This window comes from Miscanthus floridulus, chromosome 17 (assembly GCF_019320115.1).
Source record: "Miscanthus floridulus cultivar M001 chromosome 17, ASM1932011v1, whole genome shotgun sequence".
NCBI classification, from domain to species: Eukaryota; Viridiplantae; Streptophyta; class Magnoliopsida; order Poales; family Poaceae; genus Miscanthus; species Miscanthus floridulus.
Window position 1 is genome coordinate 102,853,838 of NC_089596.1, and position 20,874 is coordinate 102,874,711.

General features: G+C 51.4%; 1 protein-coding gene across 1 annotated transcript; it reads left to right on the top strand.

The window, feature by feature from the left end:
* The first annotated feature begins 255 nt into the window (after positions 1 to 255).
* On the top strand, positions 256 to 3,243 carry LOC136518655 (uncharacterized). Its single transcript, XM_066512328.1, has 3 exons — positions 256 to 984; positions 2,096 to 2,242; positions 2,392 to 3,243. Exons 1-3 carry the CDS (start codon positions 497 to 499, stop codon positions 3,017 to 3,019), a joined length of 1,263 nt encoding a protein of 420 aa, XP_066368425.1. The 5' UTR covers positions 256 to 496; the 3' UTR covers positions 3,020 to 3,243.
* Positions 3,244 to 20,874: the final 17,631 nt, after the last annotated feature.

Genomic DNA, 20,874 nt, shown 5'->3' on the forward strand with positions numbered 1-20,874 from the left:
TTTGATAAGAGATGTGCGTGGTAATAAAGTCTACCAGTATAATAGAATTGGCATCGGCAACTATGCTCTCTTGCGAATTGGTAAAAAAGAGTGTCTGGTATGTTACTAGAACTTAAAGAAAAGTTACAAGACGAATCAAATCAATCCATTAGGTTTAAGCAATCCCACAATTTAATCAACTCCACTAGTCATTCAACCGGAGCCCTTATTAGCCAGCCCAGCCCTCTCACCCAACCACCCATCCATCCGTCTCCATCTCCTTCTCCTGATCCTTTTCCCCCGCGCACACAAGATCACACTCTACAAAGCTAGCTCCCTTGCTTACACACCTCTCCCTTAATTTCCTCACCTTCTCTCTACTGCGGCCGCCGCTAGCTGGAGCGATCTATATGTGAAGAGAGACCAGCACCCGCGCGCCGCTCAAGGTCACCGGCAGCTCGATCGGAGGTTTGATCTGAGGTAGCCAGCAGCCGCTCCTGCCGATCCATCTCCATCCATGTCGGGCGCGAGGCATGAGCACCACCTGTCCGGGGACTTCCAGTTCCACGACGAGCTAGCGTCGCTGTTCGCGCATCAGCGGCCCGACGCGCCGATGCCGCAGCAGCTGCAGCAGCCGTGGTTCATGGACTACCTGCACGCGACCGCGGCAGCGGCGTCGCCGCTGGACTACGACGCCTTCGTGGGGGACTTCGAGGACGTGCCGCCTGCCGCGGACGAGGTAGTCAAGAGGGAGCTCGTGGTTGTGGACACTGCGGCTGCCGGCAGCGGCGTCGGGACGACGTCGGCGGTGCCGCTCACGCCCAACAGCATGTCGATGTCGTCGACGTCCAGCGAGGCTTGTGGCGCCGGGGCTGGAGCGGGCGAGGAGTCGGCGGCCGGCAAGTGCAAGAAGGAGGATGGCGACGGGGAAGGGCACGAGAGCAAGGACGACGGATCGGCCGCGGCCAAGGGAGACGGGGAAGGAGAGGAGAAGAACAAGAAAGGGTGAGTTAGTTCGTTCATCTGATCAGATTTCCATCACCTCTTCATCATCAGAAAATCTATTTGTCCCGGATCTTGGACTCTTTTTATTTTAGATCTATATATATAAGCCTCATACCATTTAGTTAAGGTGCTTGACGATTCTCCAAGCTTTTTATTCTAGCTTCATCACTGCGAAAAGTTTTCATCGGATTTGTCGTCGTTGATCTTTTAGAACTTGCATGAATCATTCAAGATCTGGAGCAGGTTTATCTGGAGTAATTTCTCTCTGGGCCGATCTTGCTTGTTCACTTGTGTGAATCCCATCTCACACATGCATAGCATAATACTAGTGTTCCTTTTCATCCACATCTTTGATTTGGATAAGGTGTGAACCCTGCTAGGGTTTCTCATTTAGTATACGCTGCTTGCTGCACGCCCAAGAAAAGAAAACAAAAAAGGACTTGATCTTTGTATAGGGTACGTTCTATACAAAAGTTGATCGGTGTTTGTTTCAAACATCTTTTTGCTTCACTCACAAATAAATCGGCTTTGCTTTCCTCCTGGATTTCGTCTTCCTTGTCTTGGCATCTACCTCCAGTTTGACTGCACCAACTGCCTGCCGTTTTCGTAGTTAATCACACCCGCCCGGAAAGGATTTAAGATCAGCAGATGAATGAGTCGAATCAGTCCAATCAGTAGTCTCTGCGTTGGCCATAAATTGCCCAACCGATTCATAAATTTCGTCGAGACTTGCTTTTGCAACTTCCCCTTTTGCTGCGACCTGTGACGATCACGGATCTCCAAATCCCAGCAGAGCGAAAGTTAAGAACACTACTGCAGGTGAGTTGCAGTGTGAACCTGTCAATCTGAAGCCACGTATATGCGTGCGCCGGACCGTACATACGTAGCTTGTCTTCCACGACACCCATGCATGTTTGAATGGGCTAATAACTGATATATAATCTTAATTTGTGTACGTACTAGTTTGTACTAGTAGTATGAACGCAGCATGTAGCACACCAAGCGCATGCATTCAAATGAACACAGCTCTGGCATGTAGCACACTACCGCCATGTTTGAATAATAGATTGATCAATAATGCAAGTTGGCATTTGTGTATGATCGTGTGCAGGGCGGCGAAGGGCAAGGGCAAGGGCGAGAAGCGGCCGCGGCAGCCACGCTTCGCGTTCATGACCAAGAGCGAGGTCGACCACCTCGAGGACGGCTATCGGTGGCGCAAGTACGGCCAGAAAGCCGTCAAGAACAGCCCATTTCCGAGGTACGTATATACATGTGTCACGTGTGTAGTGTGTACATTGTTTTAAGTATTCACCGCGTCAGGCGTCGACAAATTAGGGTTCTCACGACGAGCGAGGATTGCATTGAGCACGATGATGTACTGACTGATGCAATGCAATGCATGGGCAGGAGCTACTACCGGTGCACGACGCAGAAGTGCCCGGTGAAGAAGCGGGTGGAGCGGTCGTACCAGGACGCGGCGGTGGTGATCACCACGTACGAGGGCAAGCACACGCACCCCATCCCCGCCACGCAGCGCGGGAGCTCGCACCTCCTCGCCGCCGCGCACCACCCGATGAGCGGCCTCCACCACGTGCACCCGCACTTCTGGATGGCGCTGCCGCCGCCGACGGCGCTCGGCGGCGTCACCGCGGGCCTCGGCGGCGCCAACGCCTTCGACGACGCGCTCGGGCTCGGACTCCTGCAGCCACCGCTGCCGCAGCAGCAGCAGCAGGGCCGCCACCACCACGGCGCCGCCGCCATGCATCCGCTGGCCGTTAGCGGCGCCGCCAGAGTGGAGCAGGTGAACGCCGCCGCCGCCATGGCGAGCCACGCGGCGCTGCCTGATGGTGACGACCAGCACGGCTTGGCTGCCATCGCAGGTACGGCTGGTACTACTACGGCGGCAACTACTACCGCCAGCGCTCCGCTCCGGATGCAGCACTTCATGGCGCAGGACTATGCTGGGCTCCTGCAGGACATGTTTCCATCCTTCGTTCACAACGACGACGATGGCCACCATGACAACCACCATTGATGACTGAGAGTTTTTTACTCTTTAAACGATGATGGCCGATCGATCGGGAGCTAGCTAGAGATTTGGTTGCTGTTAACTTTTTGGTTCGTGGTATCGTTGTACGATGATGTGATCTGAGGTAGCTAGCAGTAGTAGCATCAGTAGTAGTATAGGACGGGCACCTATCCGGTACTAGCTAGGAGTTTGTTGTACATGTACCTGATTCCTAATGAACTCATCAAGCTTTGCACTTAATTTCATCATTAAGCTGGGCCGCTGGAGGCATGCATGCATGTAGTACTGTACTGTTGAGCAGTCGCAGTATTATGGTACTTAGACTGTCTCCAATAACGTTACCCAAACGTATTTTGCGTTCTACACAGTGGTTTGGGTAGCCAAATACACGGTCCAACAGAAGACCCAATCAGCGAACCTATTTTGTCTAGCACCTGAACGGAAACGCAAATAAGCGTCCTCGACAGAGACGACACAAATCTTCAGCCGCCGCGGACGCGCTCGCCCTGCGCCCGGACGGGCGTCACCTGCGACGATGCCAGCGCAGGCTCGAGCTCCGCCGGTCGTGGGCTCCGCCGAGCGCGGGCGCGAGCTCCGCCGGCCGCGGGCTCCGCCGAGCGCGGGCTCGAGGTCCGCCGGCCGCGGGCTCCGCCGAGCGCGGGCGCGAGCTCCGCCGGTCGTGGGCTCCGCCGGGCGCGAGCTCCGCCGGTCGTGGGCTCCGCCGAGCGCGGCCTCGAGCTCCGCCGGGCGCGGGCTCCGCCGGATCTGACCGGGAGAGGGGTCGGCCGGGGAAGAAGAAGAAGAGGAGGGAGCACCGGGGAAGAAGGGGAGGGGCGCCGGCGGGGCTCTGCGTTTGCGTTTGACGGTTGGAGAAGGCAAGTTTTGGGTGCTCTCTCTTCTCACTGTGCGTGACTCAATAACTGGAATGGGTCTCGTGTTTGCCTTTGTGCTGTTGGAGATAGCCTTACGGTCTATTCTAATTATGCCATTTAGTTCCTTTAATTCTCATGACAGCCATATATGATCATGCATGTGTCGTTCATGCATATATGCATATATATCGTCATGGCATGCGTCGTCGTGAATGAAGAGCTAAAAATGAAAGAAGAAAGAAAAAGAAAAGGAGCCATGCATGTAAGGCGCGCGCACCCAAAGTACTAATTGGCGTTATCGCTTTGACTATGCGAAGACGATTAGTTCCCATGCATGTATAGTAGTGCGCCATGGAGTATTTGACATGAAATATCGGTTACACACGCACTTAAATCTCAACGAACCAACTTATATTCACTACCGGAAACAGTAGAATCGCCGAGTGCCCGATGGTTTGTTGAGTGCATTTCATCGGGCACTCGACAAACATACGATTTACCGAGTGTTTTTAATGCAATACTCGACAAACCTACGGCACTCGGCAAAACCCAACTTTGCCGAGTGTCTAATAAAAAACGCTCGGCAAACTACAACGAAACACTCAGTAAACACGGACACTCGGTAAAGTAGATGCACGCGCGCTGGGCATGCGGTGGCCATGTGATGGCCGTTGGGTGCGCCGCCCTACCGTTATAACTTTGCCGAGTGTCCGTTAGAGACACTCGGCAAAGCCAAGGTTTGCGAGTGTTTTTTATTGACACTCGGCAAACTGATATTTTTGCCGAGTGTTGTTTTTTTACACTCGACAAAATAATGTTGTTGCCGAGTGTTTTTTATTGGCACTCGGCAAAATAATAAAAATTTTCCTCTCCTACCCTTCAAACTTTTTCTACTCTCCACATACAACATGTGGTAGTACATGTTAAAATTTGGCAAATTTCTCGATCTGTTTGCTATATTTAATTAATTTATTGCATTTAGAGGAATTTTTTGGTTTAAGTCAATTTTGAACTGCAAGTGATTCAAATAATGGAATAAATTGAGTGGAGAAATCATATTCATGTTATTCAGTCCATTTTGGGGCCTTACTAGGGAAATGAAAAGAATTTTTGAACATTTTGTTCAGGAAACACGACCACGAACATGTGGCCGAATGATTTTTAAATTCTAAAAAAAGCAAACGAAGTCTGAAAATCACGAGATTTGTCAAAATCACATGATATCATACGTGAAAACTGTGGAAAAATTGAGAAGGTTTTGCACAATTTGTCACGTACGACCTTTACAAACCGAAGCATCTCCGAAGAAAAATCGTAGCGTTGAGAAGGATACGGTAAAATTTGGAGTCAAAGTGACGGTTGAATTGAGGTTTGACTTCAAAAGTTTTTGTATAGGCAATAGACAACATAGATTGGTTCACGTCAAATTTTGGTAAATTTTCGGATCCGTTTGATAATTTTAACTTATTAACTGCAATTATAGAATTTTAATTGATATAAATTGAATTTGAGCTATAATTGCATGAAATAATGGATTAATATTCGTAGAAAAATCAAATATGCATTATTGAGTGAATTTGACAAGGTATTTTGAAATTACATCATAACAAATTTAGTAGAACACGCTATGAAGAATGAGGATGGGGGAGCATGAAATATCAATTTATTTTGCCGAGTGTTTTTACCTGACACTCGGCGAAAAGAATAATTGCCGAGTGTCATATAGGGGACACTCGGTGTCGGGTTCATAAACCCAGGGTCCCTCGGGGACCGGCTTCTATACCAAGGCTCGGCCCAAGAGTCTAAAAACAACAAGGCAAAGGGGCGGACCAGCAACCGACCGGAAGGCCAGGCCCAAGAAGAGCAACGCCCGCTCGTCAGCTACTTTGGCCCACCTATCCGACTGGAGCGCTCAATTTGGGCTTCAGCCGCCTTCGAACGGCCTCTCCGATCGGAAGGCCTGCCCCGAGCCCTACTTCTGACTCTGACCCCGCGTCCCTCCGACAGGGGCTCGTAGGAACCCTGCTCACCGCTCTTCTCCGACCGACGCACTCAGAGCCAACTAGAGCCATCCGACCGAGGATGCCCGTTCGGTAGGAACCAGAAGACGTGCGGAGAAAGGCAAGGCAAGGCTCACAAGTCAAAACCACTGTACCAGGGACCATACCCTGCACGGAACAACACTCTGCAGCCACCCTAACACAAACAATATTGTAGGCGCCGACATCTCCCTCTACAGTGTTGTAGGGGCCGCTAAAACTCCCATACGGTAAGGCCCCCCGCGTGTCTCTGGACATCGATAGCGGTATGGGCACCAGGATTTACCGTACCGGGTGAACATAGCGAGACTCCTCACATGACTCTAGGCATCAAACATTATTTGCAGGTACCAACGTCCACCATCCCTGAAAAAGGCAGCACGACCTCCCGTGTACATCTGACATTCTACAGTGACAGCAACAGTGTTGTAGGCGCCTACCACTATTTTGTACCCGTCGGTGTGGGCAACAAGGCTTGGTAGGCGTGGGCAACAAGGCTTGGTAGCATATATACCCTCACCCTCTCACTTATAAAGCCATCCCCTTCATCTATAAAAGGGGGTGTGCTTCCTCCAACAAAGACGGACCGATTGATCCAAGCTTAGTTCCTTTAAGATTCATTAGTCCAATAGCTCACAACCACAGAACCGCCAGATTCAGACCTCAAGCACACGCTTGAACACTTAGCTCATAGTGGAGTCCCTGTCGCTCTCGGCCCTTCCGACTGGAGCCAACCGGGCCTCTTGTACACCCCATCTTTCTCCTTCTCGTTTGTAACCCCACAGCAAACTTCGAGCACCTGGGCTCAGGAATAAAGTCACCGACCGACCCTGACTGGACGTAGGGCACGTTGCCTGAACCAGTATAAATCTTGTGTCATTGAGTGCTAGGCCACCTTCGATCACAACGTACAGCAAAACTACAAATATTCACTAGTTGGTCACTTTCTGCATCAACAGTTGGTGCCGTCCATGGGGAAGACGCTGTACGTTCAATACTTTTTTGGTCATCGGATGGCCCATACTTCCGCCACCCCGCCGTGGTGGGATCGGGCGATACGATTCGCCCCGACTCGTTGGTGTTTCCCGCACTCTCGCCCACCGGGATGTGGGTTCCACCCATCTTCGAGCCAACCCAGGCCTTCCTCTTCGAAAGCCTAGACTTTGTCGTTGACCGGCTCGGCGTACCCCACCTCCATGAGAAGGCTCGTGACCCGGCACCCGTCGGAGGGACATCCTCCATCGACTCCGGGACGTGCGACTTTGACAACGTAGCATCTACGCTTCTTTCCGAGCAAACTCTCTGCTCAAACCCCGCTGTGAGTAATATACACGATGTTATTTACTTACTATTCTTCCGCCGATTACCCGACAGAACCCCGTTGTCCCCAACACAACCACCGTATGACCAGTTCCCCTACAACCTCGTGTCTTCCGTGGACGCATACGCCTAGGAACTCCAAAAGATGCTGGCGCCGCACCCTCTCACATCTGAGTTCGTGGGGATGGCGAGCTATGCTCCCACTTGTTTCCTCAACATCATGGATGACGACGTCGGAGTGATGGCTCCAGCATCGGCGATGTGGCGCCTAGCCACCATCCGTCCTGGGAGTACGCTATGGCGGACGCTCTAGAAGAGCCACCAGGGGTAACAGAGTCCTTCCGGACCCCCGAGCTCACACTTGAGCACGGGGACGAACTACGACAACAGCGGCTGCACTAGCCATCGACCGCACCAACGTGCTCGGCGCACCACACTACACTCCGTGCGCATGGACCGATGAATAGCACTCAGGGTCACGCCCGCCAGGTCCAGTGCAACACCTCGGTTAGGGGGACCGATCCCCTGCAGTTTGCTTGGGCCAATCAGAATGTTGCCGCCGCGGCAATGGTCCTGCGTGGCCTGTCTGAGCCGAACGACCCTCATGAACGGGCGATCCACCGGAACCTCTGGGCACTACTAGAGACCACCGCCGTTCAATAAGTGGAGTGCTCCATATCATGACACCGACTCGCAACCTTGCTCCACGTCCTGGGAACAGGGACACATTAGATGGGGCACTACACCCTATCACCGCAACAACCACAGAGTGCGGCACAGGAAGCCACAATGGCACCTCACCTTGACTTAACGACCGCTCCATGCCGACTGCCTATCCACGTGCGGCTTGAGCTAAACCGAGATACGCGCAGCGTCGATCAGAGTCCTAGCCCTGACAGCCTAGGACCATGGACCTTTGTCCAACACCTCCAGCAAGCGTCGTTCCCACCATGCTTCAATGGAGGTCGTGGCAAAGGTAAGGCCAAGCACCAAGATCAAGACGAGGGCCCCTCCACGCAGAGGAAAAAAAAGAACAGAAAGGATCGCCGCCGACCGGCCAGCTTCATGTCGGTCGCCATGGCCGATCATGTGGGCACACAGCCCCAGCAAGACCCTCCGGGCCAGTTCCATGATCTCATGGAGAGCCCATGCACCAACCACGACTACCCCATCAAACACCTCTACAAGGATTGCCGACTCCTTAAGCGCCTGCTGAGGTAAGCTGGTAGGCCAAAGGAAGAAAAAGGCGAAGAGGCAGCAACTAAAGAAGGGGGCACAGTGAGCAAGGATCCAGACGACTAAAGGTTGAAGTGATCTGACCGGACGCCTACCGACTGAAGGACAACAATGACGACGCTCTCTCCGAGCACCTTGGAACAACTATGTCGTTTCTTCTTTTCCTAAGTTTCAGTCTTACCTTTGTTTACTTAGCGAACGCTCCTATAAAAGCACCTCGACCTGAACACTTTTCAGCTCAGGGCACTCGGGGGCCCTACTACCCCTCTGTTTTGTTTTTACTTTGAGTACTCTTTTACTTTCATATGGAGGAACTCCTTCCTACCCAAACAAAAGGGCAGTTCATTCCTTTGATTTACCTTATGTAGCTTTGCTTTAAAACATTCTGACTGATCACACCTCGTCTTTTCCTATGGTTACGAGTGGCCGAGCCTTGTGGGCCATGCCCCGGGCTCACAAAGTTGTAGCCTACGGGACATTTCAGCTGAGGGTCGCCTTGGTCGTCTCTAGGTCCTGCTCTAGCGTCTTCACCTTTCCATCTAGCTCTGAAGGAGGGGCAACAAGCTCAAGAACAGGCTGAAGAAAGAAACCAACGCAACAAAAAACAAGAAAGGGTACGTACCAGCGTGAGAGTTCTCAAGTGTGGAGAATTCCTCCACCTGTCGAGTCGCCTGCGCGCATAGCTGGGAGTTCGCCTCCTCTGTCCCCATCACCCAGCCTCGGAGCATGAACACCTCTAGGTTCGCCTCCGACCGGGCCCTCCGCTCTGCCTCCAGGGCCTTCCTTGCTGACTCCAGGGTGACCCGCTCCGACGCCAAAGCACTCCGCTCTGGCTCAAGGGCCGCCAAGGCCTCTTGAAGCGCCGCCTTGGTGCTCACCAGGGATGTCTGCAACCCCATCTTAGTCTCCACCTGGTGAGCTTTCGTCGCCTCAAGCCCTTGCTCGACGGCAGTCGCCCGCTCCGCTACACACTGCCCCTCCGCCTGCTCCACGGCCGCCTCGGCCGCCTGGTCCTAGGACTCGTGGCAAGCGAACTCTACCCGACGCTCGAGCTTAGCCATCTGGGTGTGTTCTGCCCGGAGAAAGTAAGACTTGTGGGATGACATCTTCCTTATATCCTACAAAAAACAAGCATGCTAAAAACAACCGACAAAAGATTCAAAGGGCAAGGACAAGTATCAGAAACTCACCTCCGCGACGAGCTGCAGGTCGCCCTCAACCAACTACCAAGTGAAATGAGCCTGCTTCTGGGCGCTTTCAAGCTTTGTGGATAGCTTGGTGAGCTCGGACACCACGACATGCCCTTGCCCCCCAAAATGTCCTAGAGCTGACGCTCCTGGGAATCCCAGAGGATGAACCACGCCTTCGATGGGTCCTTAGGGCAGGACCACTCTAGGTCACCCTCTGGTGAACCGCTAGAGGGCCCATCCTCCAACTGGACCACTGCCAGCTCCCGCGGCGACACCAGTGGCTCCATCGCGACATCTGCCTTATTGTTAGACAGGATGTCCACCACCTCATTCATGTGGAACACCGCTAGGCATCCCAACTCCACCCTGGCCGTACTTCCCTCTGGCGCATTCGGCTCTGACGGCAAGGATAAGCCGTGCGGCCCTCCACCCGACGAGATAGGGAGCTCACCCTCCCTCGTCTCTTCCACCGCGACCGGTGGAGGAGGGGTCACGAGAGTTACCACCAATGCAACCCCCACCATTGGCACCGGGATCACCGCCAACACCGATGCCACCACTACCGCCTTATCAGCAGCAGCCCCGAGGGGCACCACCCTCAGGAGGGAACGCTATAGGGTAGGGCTCCAAGTCTCCTGCACGAGGGTTGGAGCGACGCTCAACCCCGGCTTCCCCCAGCCGCTAATAGAAAGTGCGGGTAAATCACCCTCCGAAAAAGCTCAACCAGTGGAATATCGAAAAACAACAGAAAGAAAAACATACCGGACGGTGAGTGGCACAACTATGAAAGCAGGGCCCGATGTCGATGGGCCTGCAGCACGAGGACCACTCCCAGGCTGTGACTCGTGCCCCCTCACTTCAAACAGGGGCAGAGTCATCTCGACCGGCTCCTGCCCGGCCTATGGGTCACTACGACCTTCGGCTCGGGACTCCTCGACCAGAGCAGCGGATGGAGCATCCACTGACTACAAGATGTGCATCGCCTAGGCGCCAGTTAGCTCCTCAGACCGCCTGGACTGCTCGACCACACCCACAGCTTGCAGGGCCTCCTCCAGCTGCGAGCCGGGTGTTGGCACCGGTCCCATCAGCGCATGAGTGCCAATCCGCTCCTTGGACCGCCCGACTCGCTCGGCCGCGTCCACCACGGGTGACGATGGGACCGGCGACACCACCAAGGGGCATGGTGACGGTGTCCACTTCGCCGCCCATCCATCGACGGCATCTGCGCTTGCCGCACACATCCTCAACGTAGGAACCTCTGCATGCCATGTGGCCTCCTGCTCCTCACCAGCGGACGTCGCCGCATGGTCATGATGCTACACCGAGGTCACAGCGACCCCCAGACTCTCCTCCTCATTAGAGAAGACCATGTCATCCAAATCCATAGGATCATCCGATGCGAGTTCTGACTCGACGTTGCTCCTACGTTCCCTGGCCCTCATGCGCTGAGCGACCTCCTTCTTCTTCTCTTCCTTCCACTGAACCTCCCTGGTTCTCTTCTTCTTTCGGACGCCTGCCGCCTCCTTTTGGGCAGCCTGCTAGGCCCTGCCCTCCGGTCCCTTAGGAAGGTGCAGCCGAGACTTGTACCTTTCAAGCCCCTACGGAACAGATGGCCTGGGATCAAGAAACAGCAAAAGTAGAGGAAGAAACACGAACAAAATAAGGAATCATACCAGGTTGGACACGACCGAGGCATTGAACGGTATGGGTTTCCCCACAACCGTATCCTTGGACGTCAACTGTAGCACCCGGCCAAGGTGACTCCAGGCCTCATCGTCTGATAGGTCCTCTGGCGATGCACGGTCCAAGTCTAATCGGTCGCCGTACATCCACATCGGCCACATCCTCTCCGCCAACGGCGCAACCCGACGACGGAAGAGGGTGTGGAACACCCGCACCCCGTCAAGGCCAAGCCTTATGGGCTTCCGTAGCTCCTCCTCGATGACCTCCACCTTATGCCTCTCCGTGCAGGCGCAACCCCATGACCAACTTTTCTGCTTCACCGGCCTCCCACCGGTGAATGTCGAAAACGGCGCCTCCGCCGGATTTCGGATGTAAAACCACTCCCCATGCCATCCTCAGTTGGAGTCACATGGGGTGTACATGGGGTAGAAATCTCCCACGCTTGGCTTCCTCTGTAGGGCGAAACCTCCCACCGACGCGGTCTCAGCCAAACTCCCTGCCGTTAGGGTCCTCCTAGAGAACAACCGCTAGAAGAAATCCATGTGTGGCTCCATCCCGAGGAAAGCCTCACAGACAGTGACAAAGCCGGCAATATGTAGCACCCCCATCGGATTATGGTGCTGCAGCTCCAGAACCCACTAATTGAGGAGCCCACGTAGGAACCAGTGCGTGGGGTATCCTAATTCGCGCTCATGAAAGCTAAGGAAAGAAACCACCTTGTTGGGACGAGGTTGCGGGAACTCCTCCCTCCTAGAGACCCTCCAGTGCACCACCTCCGGCGGCGGTAGAAACCCCTTCATGACAAAAGCCTCCAGCACCGACACCCTCACGATGGATGACCTCTAGTCCGACATTTCGATGAGTTCCTCTCTTCTCCCTCGCTCTCTCCCCTTCCTTCCCTAGAAACCTCCGTGGCTCTTAGGAACGCTCACGGCAAAAAGGAGGAGAGAGAAGGCAGCGGCAGATGAAGAACAGGCAAAAGAACGAAAACCCTCTCCCCTCTCCTACTTAAGGAAAAGGGAACATCGGTTAGGGAAGGATGCGCCGATTAGGGAAGCTGAAATGACGGAGCAAGAATTTCTCTCTTTTCCATTTAATGCAGATAAGACGTGCCCTGACCGTTGAGACGTGCTCTGCCCGATGGAATGGCTCCTGATCAGAAGGGAAGTGGCCTAGCCTTAGCCCACCGCTACCGCACGATCAACCACTACCACACGATGGGCATAGGAACCAAAGTGCCACCGCACATGGGTGGCTCCCCACTTCCCTAGCCAGACCTAGAAGAACCCAAAGTGAAATCGTCTGCCAGAAGAAACCATCTGACCCCTTAAGTCGATCGAATCACTCAGGATGGACACCAAATGACAGGTAAGGAAGCGAAGGGGCGCCCCATGTAGGCCATGCTGACTCCGTCCTGAATGACGAGCACAGGTCTCAGTCGGACATTTCCGACTAAAGCTCTCCGAACCTCGTCACTCAGGTCGTGAAGGTTCTGGTCAGACATTTCTGACCAAAGCTTTCCAAAACCCCGTCACTCAGGCCATCAAGGTGAGCATGTGTTCATTAATAGAAAAACTATTCACATAAGGATTTAACCACGATTGACAAGCGTAGGTCACTCTGACTGAAGCTCTCCGAACCTCGTCACTTAAGCCATCAAGGTGAGCAGTACCGAACCCCTCTATTTCCTTATAAGTCATTTCATACATCCATACGCGCATCTCATTCCATATGCCCGTGCCTCCCAGACGATTCGGGCCCTGAACCGCCCGAGGGCTCGAGAACTAAGCATCGCACGTGCAGCGAAATGCATCAGAATGCTCCATGTTGCGTCACAAAGTAGTGGTTGCCTCATTCGACATAAGTAACTAATAGAGCCAGGGGAGAAAATCATAGATGAGCACCGTGCGGCCCTCACCCAGTCTGGCAGACTAGGTCATCTCAACCTTCTCATTCGATCTTGAACCTCTTGCCAGACCCACAGAATCTCCATCGTGGGGAGGCCATTAGGCCACCCGGGTCAGTCTTCGGAACGACCTAGGCATCTATCGGGTTGCAGGTAAAGGAGTAGTGGAATGTCACAAGAGGGCTATGCTGACCCTATCATGAATGACAGACCTGGATTCCGCTTGATCACACCCGTTAGCGAACTCACCGAGCTAGTCTTCGAGCCTGAGTGATCAGGACAAGCGACAAAACTCAGCCCCTCCAGTTATGAGGAACTGGATGGGGTACCGCACACAACTCACATTGACCCCCATGAAGGCCCGACAGGGCTCGGGGGCTCAAGACAAACGCCAAGGAAGCGACCTCGAACTCGCTAGATCCACAACTATGACTCGCTCGGTCCCACGGCGCGCACCAATGCCAGGATCCACGAGCACCACCTCGTCCGATCTTTAACTAACTAACTATGCTTCGTCTGTGCTCGAAAAATCCTAGGACCACAACCCCAAACTCGCGTCGATAGGATCTACGACATCCGGCTACGGCTTGGGACCATGACTTTGAACTCACGTATCGGCTTCACTTCCGACTGCGCTCCAAAAACCCTAGGACCGTGACCTCGAACTCACGTTGACAGGATCTACGACATCCAGCTACGACTTGGGACCACGACTCCGAACTCGCGTAACGGCTTCACTTCTGACTACGCTAAAAAAATCCAGGGACCACGACTCTGAACTCACGTGAAAACTAACTAAACTAACTACCTTGGCTACCCAGGCTGCACCAAGGCCAAGGATCCACGACTCCAACCCGCCTGGTCCAACAGTGCGCATCGACACTAGGACCCACGGGCTCAGTCTTATCCGTCCCCTGAACTAACCATTTCAAAACCACGGCGTGCACCGATGCTAGGGTCTATCCGAACTAACTCCCTCACCTAATCCCACGGTGCTCATCGACGCCAGGATTAGTGAGCTCTCTCATGATTGAACTAACTCCCTCACCCAATCCCATGGCGCGCATCGACGCTAGGATCAGTGAGCTCTCTCACGACCAAACTAACTCCCTCACCCGATCCCATGGCGCACATCGATGCTAGGATCAGTGAGCTCTCTCATGATCGAACTAACTCCCTCACCCAATCCCATGGCACGCATCGATGCCAGGATCAGTGAGCTCTCTCACGTCTGAACTAACTCCCACACCTGATCCCACAGCACGCATCGACGCCAGGATTAGTGAGCTCTCTCGTGTCTAAACTAACTCCCTCACCCGATCCCACAGTGCGCATCGATGCTAGGATCAGTGAGCTCTCTCACATCTGAACTAACTTCCTCGCTCGATCCACGATGCGCATCAACGTCGGGATCATCAATTTATGTTTCAATCCAAATCTTCGCGCCTAAAAACACCTTGGCTGCACAACTACGCCTTGGTTGACAAAATTCTGTCTCAAACTAAAAAACACACACACACGCCTGCTAAAACAACACCCCTAGACGGTTCTGCCTAAACCACCTAGGGGCTCAGGGGCTACACCCGTGGGTGTGCTCGTGTGCACCCGTCGGCAAGACAAAAATCCCCTGGCCGATTCTACCCGAATCGCCTGGGGGCTTGGGGGCTCCTGTCGGGTTCATAAACCCGGAGTCCCTTGGGGACCGGCTTCTACGCCAAGGCTCGGCCCAAGAGTCTAAAAACAATAGGGCAAAGGGGCGGTCCAGCAACCAACTAGAAGGCTAGGACTAAGAAGAGCAATGCCCGCTCATCAGCTACTTTGGCCCACCTATCCGACTAGAGCGCTTGATTCGAGCTTCAGCCACCTCCGGACGGCCTCGCTGATCGAAAGGCCTGCCCTGAGCCCTACTTCCAACTCCAACCCTACATCCCTCTGACTGAGGCTCGTAGGAACCCTACTCACCGCTCTTCTCCGACCGGTGCACTCAAAGCTGACTGGAGCCATTCGACTGTTGACGCCCATTCGGTAGGAACCAGAAGACATGCGGAGAAAGGCAAGGCAAGGCTCACAAATCAAAACCACTATACCAGGGACCATACCCTACATGGAACAGTACTCTGCAGCCACCCTAACACAAATAGTATTGTAGGCGTCGACATCTCCCTCTATAGTATTGTAGGGGCCGCTAAAACTCCCATACGGTAAGCCCCCCCGCGTGTCTCTGGACATCGATAACGGTATGGGCACCAGGATTTACCATACTGGATGAACATAGCGAGACTCCTCACATGACTCTAGGCATCAAACAGTATTTGCAGGTACCGATGTCCACCATCCCTAAAAAAGGCAGCATGACCTCCCGTGTGCATCTGACATTCTACAGTGATAGCAACAGTATTGTAGGCGCCTACCACTACTTGTACCCATTGGTGTGGGCAACAAGGCTTGGCAGCATATGTACCCTCACCCTCTCACTTGTAAAGCCATCCCCTTCATCTATAAAAGGAGGTGTGCTTCCTCCAACAAAGACGGACCAATCGATCCAAGCTCAGTTCCTTTAAGATTCATTAGTCCAATAGCTCACAACCATAGAACCACCAAGTTCAGACCTCAAGCACACGCTTGAACACTTAGCTCACAGCGGAGTCCCCGTTGCTCTTGGCTCTTCCGACCGAAGCCAACTGGGCCTCTTGTACACCCTATCTTTCTCCTTCTTGTTTGTAACCCCACAGCAAACTTTGAGCACCTAGGCTTAGGAATAAAGTCACCGACTGACCCCGACTAGACATAGGGCACATTGCCTGAACTAGTATAAATCCTATGTCATTGAGTGCTAGGCCACCTCTGATCACAATGTATAGCAAAACTACAAATATTCACTAGTTGGTCACTTTTTGCACCGACACTCGGCAACTTCGTCTACCGGCCCCACTGCACAGTATCGAGCTATAATGAAAATAAAAAAATAATTACAAGTGCCCCAAATCTTGGCACTCGGCATATCCCTTCGTATGACCCCAGTGGCCTGCACCCTCGGCCCTCACCCTCGTGCACACAACACACCCTTCACACACACGCTGCACCACACGCTAGCACCCCCACCGCCTCCCTACCCCACCGTGCCCCACCACCGGCGCGACATCACTACCCCGCCCCCGGCGCCACCCACCCTGACGCGTCCCGCCGCTAGCACCGCACACCCTCGGTGCCCTGCCCCACCCATGGCGCCGCCCGCCCCCAGTGTGTCCCGCCCCCAGCGCTGCCCGCCCTCGGTGCCCCGCCCGCCCCGGCGCGTCCCGCCGTCGGCGCCACGCGCCCCGGTAAGATTTTCTAAATGCTCCATATAATTTTCCTGAAATCTAAAGTAGGAAGTTGATGCAGTGAAGGCCTCTCGTTTCTAAAGATAACTGCATTCTTTCGCTTCCATAACTATTTGGAGATAAGGGATAGAACAGAGACGAATCTTGTGAATCTGAGAAGAACAATATATTTGACTATTATGTCCAGTGTTGATTTTGAAGAAGCTGGACACAAGCTTATGAAAGATTATATGCATAAGAAGCGTTTCTTGATTTCATGTGATTCTGATATCTGATATTGATTTTCATATCTAATATTGATTTATGTTTGTTTGTTGAGATGTTTCTTGATTGCTTGTTTGTCTTTGGTTCCATTTTCCTTTTTGATAGTATGCTGCCATCGTTTAGAAAATTACATTCTATATTTGCTTCTAGTACCACTATTCTCTTTTACACTGATTTAAACTTTGTAAACGTTTTAAGTTTTGCCATTTATCTTTTTATTGGACTAATATATCTTGACAAAATGTTCCAATAGCTAAGTTTGAGTAAAGCTTGCTTTAGATTAAACCTAGTACTTTCATACCCACCATTTTATAGAGGTTAGATATGTTTTGAAAAGTGACCAGTGCTCGTTTGGTCGCCACCTAGGTAGTTACTCATCCTCTTCATCAGATTCTTCCTCATCTTCATCATCGTCAGAAGGAGCATCTGATCCTTCTTCATCTTCAAAAGACTAGTGCCACTAGTGTCTCAAAACATTATTGAGGAATATTGTTTGGCCAATCAAGCTTGTGTAGTTCGGACAGATCTTGTCCAGACGGCATAGCAACTCGAAATGCAGCCCAGTAAAAGTTGTCTTCATTTTTGGCATCATGTCTCCCTGTCTCTTGTTCTTGGACTTATAACTATCTTATATTCTTGCTTTGGTTACACTACCATGAACAATAATACACTGCATGTACAGAAAAATTGTTAAAGAGTGAACATGTGATAAGTAGCTACTAAGCTCCTGCTCAGCCTAAGCACTTCTACTATTAAGTGAGGATGCCTCCAGCAGATAAATATAGTTAGGTGTTTCAAGTGCCTATATGTCACCATAATATTGATTTATTAGCGATACCATGATCAAATGCTTATTATTCTAAAATTGGGCCACAACCTACCTTGTAGTTGTAACAGATAGTGCACATGCAAATGCTAGCAATCTAAACATGCACGGACTTTATGCGTCTCTCAACTTGCAGGTTTTTGTCGCCGCTCCCTGCCCCGCCCTGCCACCTAGTTCCACCTTGCCCTCCTGCCGCCCCACAAATTCGAGTTGTCATGTTTTTGCAAGGTATAAGATGTGCATGTGGTTGTCGGCCATCGTGCTGTTTGTTTGGTGTGGATGTGGTTGTCGGCCATCGTGCCGTTGTATTTATTGTAGGTTTTGGAAGCCTCCCCGTGCAGGGGAGGTGCTGCCAAAATTTAGATTTGACACTACTATGTTCCTTTTATTGCAGGGGAGGCTATTGCAACGTCCTCGACTCGTCACTTTGTAGGACAACAAGGTGAGGCATACAAGACCCTTCTTGCCATATCATGTTCATATATCATGTAACCTAGCTAGGCGTCTCCCATTCAAAAGAGATACGATTGAAAATATGCAGATCTTTGCATATCTATAACCGTATCTATTTCAAATTATCCATGTTTTTTGGACAGCCCGAGGATGTGTAGATGCGGTTGGTTTCCATGCTCTATTCCGATCCGTGATAGAGTTTTGGCAGCATCTCCCTGTTGTTCTCCGGATACACAATCTCCCTTCTAGGATGTGTATTTGGAGAACAGTGGGGTGGTGCTGCCGGAATTCTGTCTCGGATAGGAGTAGAGATGGAAACTGACCCCATCTATACATCCTCGGGTGGGATTAGAACCTATCTTCACCTATTAGATAGTATAGGAATGTGTAGATGCAACATGATTTTTTATATTACTCGCTGATATGCTAGAGGATGGATGACCGTGAGTGGATGTACATGAGCCGCTTTAGTCAGACTTCTTCATTGACCAAGAATGGATTGACAAGACCGATGCTTTCTTGAAACGGGCATTTGCAAGGGTTAAAGGAGCTAGTGTCACTTGGTGTCCCTGTAGCAAATGTGCAAACATGCGTCGGTAAACCAAGCTGGTCATGGGTAAACATATTTGCAAGAATGGATTTACGACAGACTATACCAAGTGGATCTACCATGGTGAAGCTGATTGTGGGAGCGACGAGGTCGTGAGACAACGCATCGAGGAATATGATGGGGATGCTGGGGTAGGAGACATGTTAAATGACTATCATGAAGCACACTTCGATGAAGGACGTAGGGAGGAGGAGCCAGAGGCTACCGCAAAGGCATATTACGACATGTTGTCTGTGGCACAGCAACCCCTTCATGGGTATTCCAAGGTTTCTCAACTGGATGTCATTGCATGCCTAATGGCCGTGAAGTCCCAGTTTAGCTTGAGTTGAGACACCTTCGATGTTATGCTCACAGTTGTTGGCAGCCTGCTTCCGGATGGTCACATCTTGCCAAAGAGCATGTATGAGGCACAAAAACTCCTTCGTGCACTTAAGATGCCATACGAGCAGATACATGCTTGTTCGAAGGGATGCATCTTATTTAGGAAAGAGTATGCGGAAGAAAAGTATTGTGTGAAGTGTGAATTGTCTAGGTTCCTAGAGGTAGACTCTGGTGATGGTCAAAAGAGGCAGCTCGCAATCCCTGTGAAGATCCTATGGTACCTTCCTTTCATACCGAGGATCCAATAACTTTACATGACTGAGGAATCTGTGAAACAGATGACATGGCACAAAAACAGACATCGATACAATCCTGAGAAGATGGTACACCCATCCGATGGTGAAGCCTAGACAAGGTTTGATGAGATTCATCATGAGAAAGCTCTAGAGGCTCATAATGTATGTGTTGCGCTGGCAATAGATGGGTTCAATCCTTATAGAATGGTGGCTGCCCCGTACACCTATTGGCCTATGTTTGTTATCCCCCTCAATCTCCCCCTGGCATCCTCTTTTAATGACAGAACATATTCTTGTCGTTGATAATTCTAGAACACCCGAGGAATAATATGAGCGTGTACATAGAACCTCTGATTAATGATTTGGTCTAGGCTTGGGAGGAAGGGGTATGGACATATGACTGAGCTACAAAGACAAACTTCAAGATGCATGTTTGGTACCAGTACTCCCTACATGACTTGCCAACATATGGGATTTTTTGTTGCTGGTGTGTTCACAGGAGGTTCCCATGCCCGGTATGCAAGGCTTCTCTGATGTTCATTTGGTTGACGAAGGGTGGCAAGTATTATTCGTTCAACAAACATTGACAATTCCTCCCTCCTGACCATCCATTCAGACTAGACATCAAGAACTTTATGAAAGATGTCATAGTTAAAGACCCTGCACCATAGATGATAATAGGAGCCACGGTTCATGCTCAGTTACATGCTCTCGAGATCAATAAACAAGAAGGTGGTTTTGTGGGATATGGCGAGCAACATGCCTGGACTCAAAAGTCGTGCTTGTGGAACCTTCCCTATTTTGATGATCTTCTTCTTCCACATAACATTGATGTAATGCACATGAAAAGAATATCGCTGAGGCAATTTTTGGTACAATCATGGACATTCCTGATTAGACAAAGGATAATGTTAAGGCTAGAGTGGATCAAGCGAGGTTATGCGATAGACCAAAGCTGAACATGCCGCTTCCTAGAGCCGGCAATTCATGGAGAAAGCCTAATGCTAATTTCGTCCTGACGAGGGCCCAAAGGAGGGAGGTACTAGAATGGTAACAAACGTTAATGTTCCCTGATGGGTATGCAACGAATCTAAAGAGGGGAGTGAACTTAGCTACTATGCGAATTAAAGGGCTCAAGAGTCATGATTACCACTTATGGCTTGAGCGCCTACTTCCGGTGATGGTTCGAGGCTATGTCCCTAAGCATGTCTGGTAGGTGCTAGCGGAGTTGAGCAATTTCTTCTGCTAGCTATGTGCCAAGGAGTTATCTCATACCATGGTTGTAGAAATGGAAAGAATGGCGCCTATGTTGCTCTATAAGTTGGAGAAGATTTTTCACCCGACTTCTTCAATCCGATGCAGCATATGATTCTGCACCTCCTATATGAAGCACAAATGGGGGGCTGTGTAGGGCCATTGGTGCTATTCAATTGAGAGATGTCAAAAGGTTCTTCGAACTAAATGTAAAAATAAATGCAAAATTGAAGCATCCATTGCAGAGGCATATATTCAGGAGGAGGTGTCA

Coding starts and splice junctions, on each gene's coding strand:
- LOC136518655 (XM_066512328.1), top strand. CDS start 497: ATGTCGGGCGCGAGGCATGAGCACCACCTGTCCGGGGACTTCCAGTTC. Junction 985..2,095: donor GAGGAGAAGAACAAGAAAGG/GTGAGTTAGTTC, acceptor GATCGTGTGCAG/GGCGGCGAAGGGCAAGGGCA. Junction 2,243..2,391: donor AAGAACAGCCCATTTCCGAG/GTACGTATATAC, acceptor ATGCATGGGCAG/GAGCTACTACCGGTGCACGA.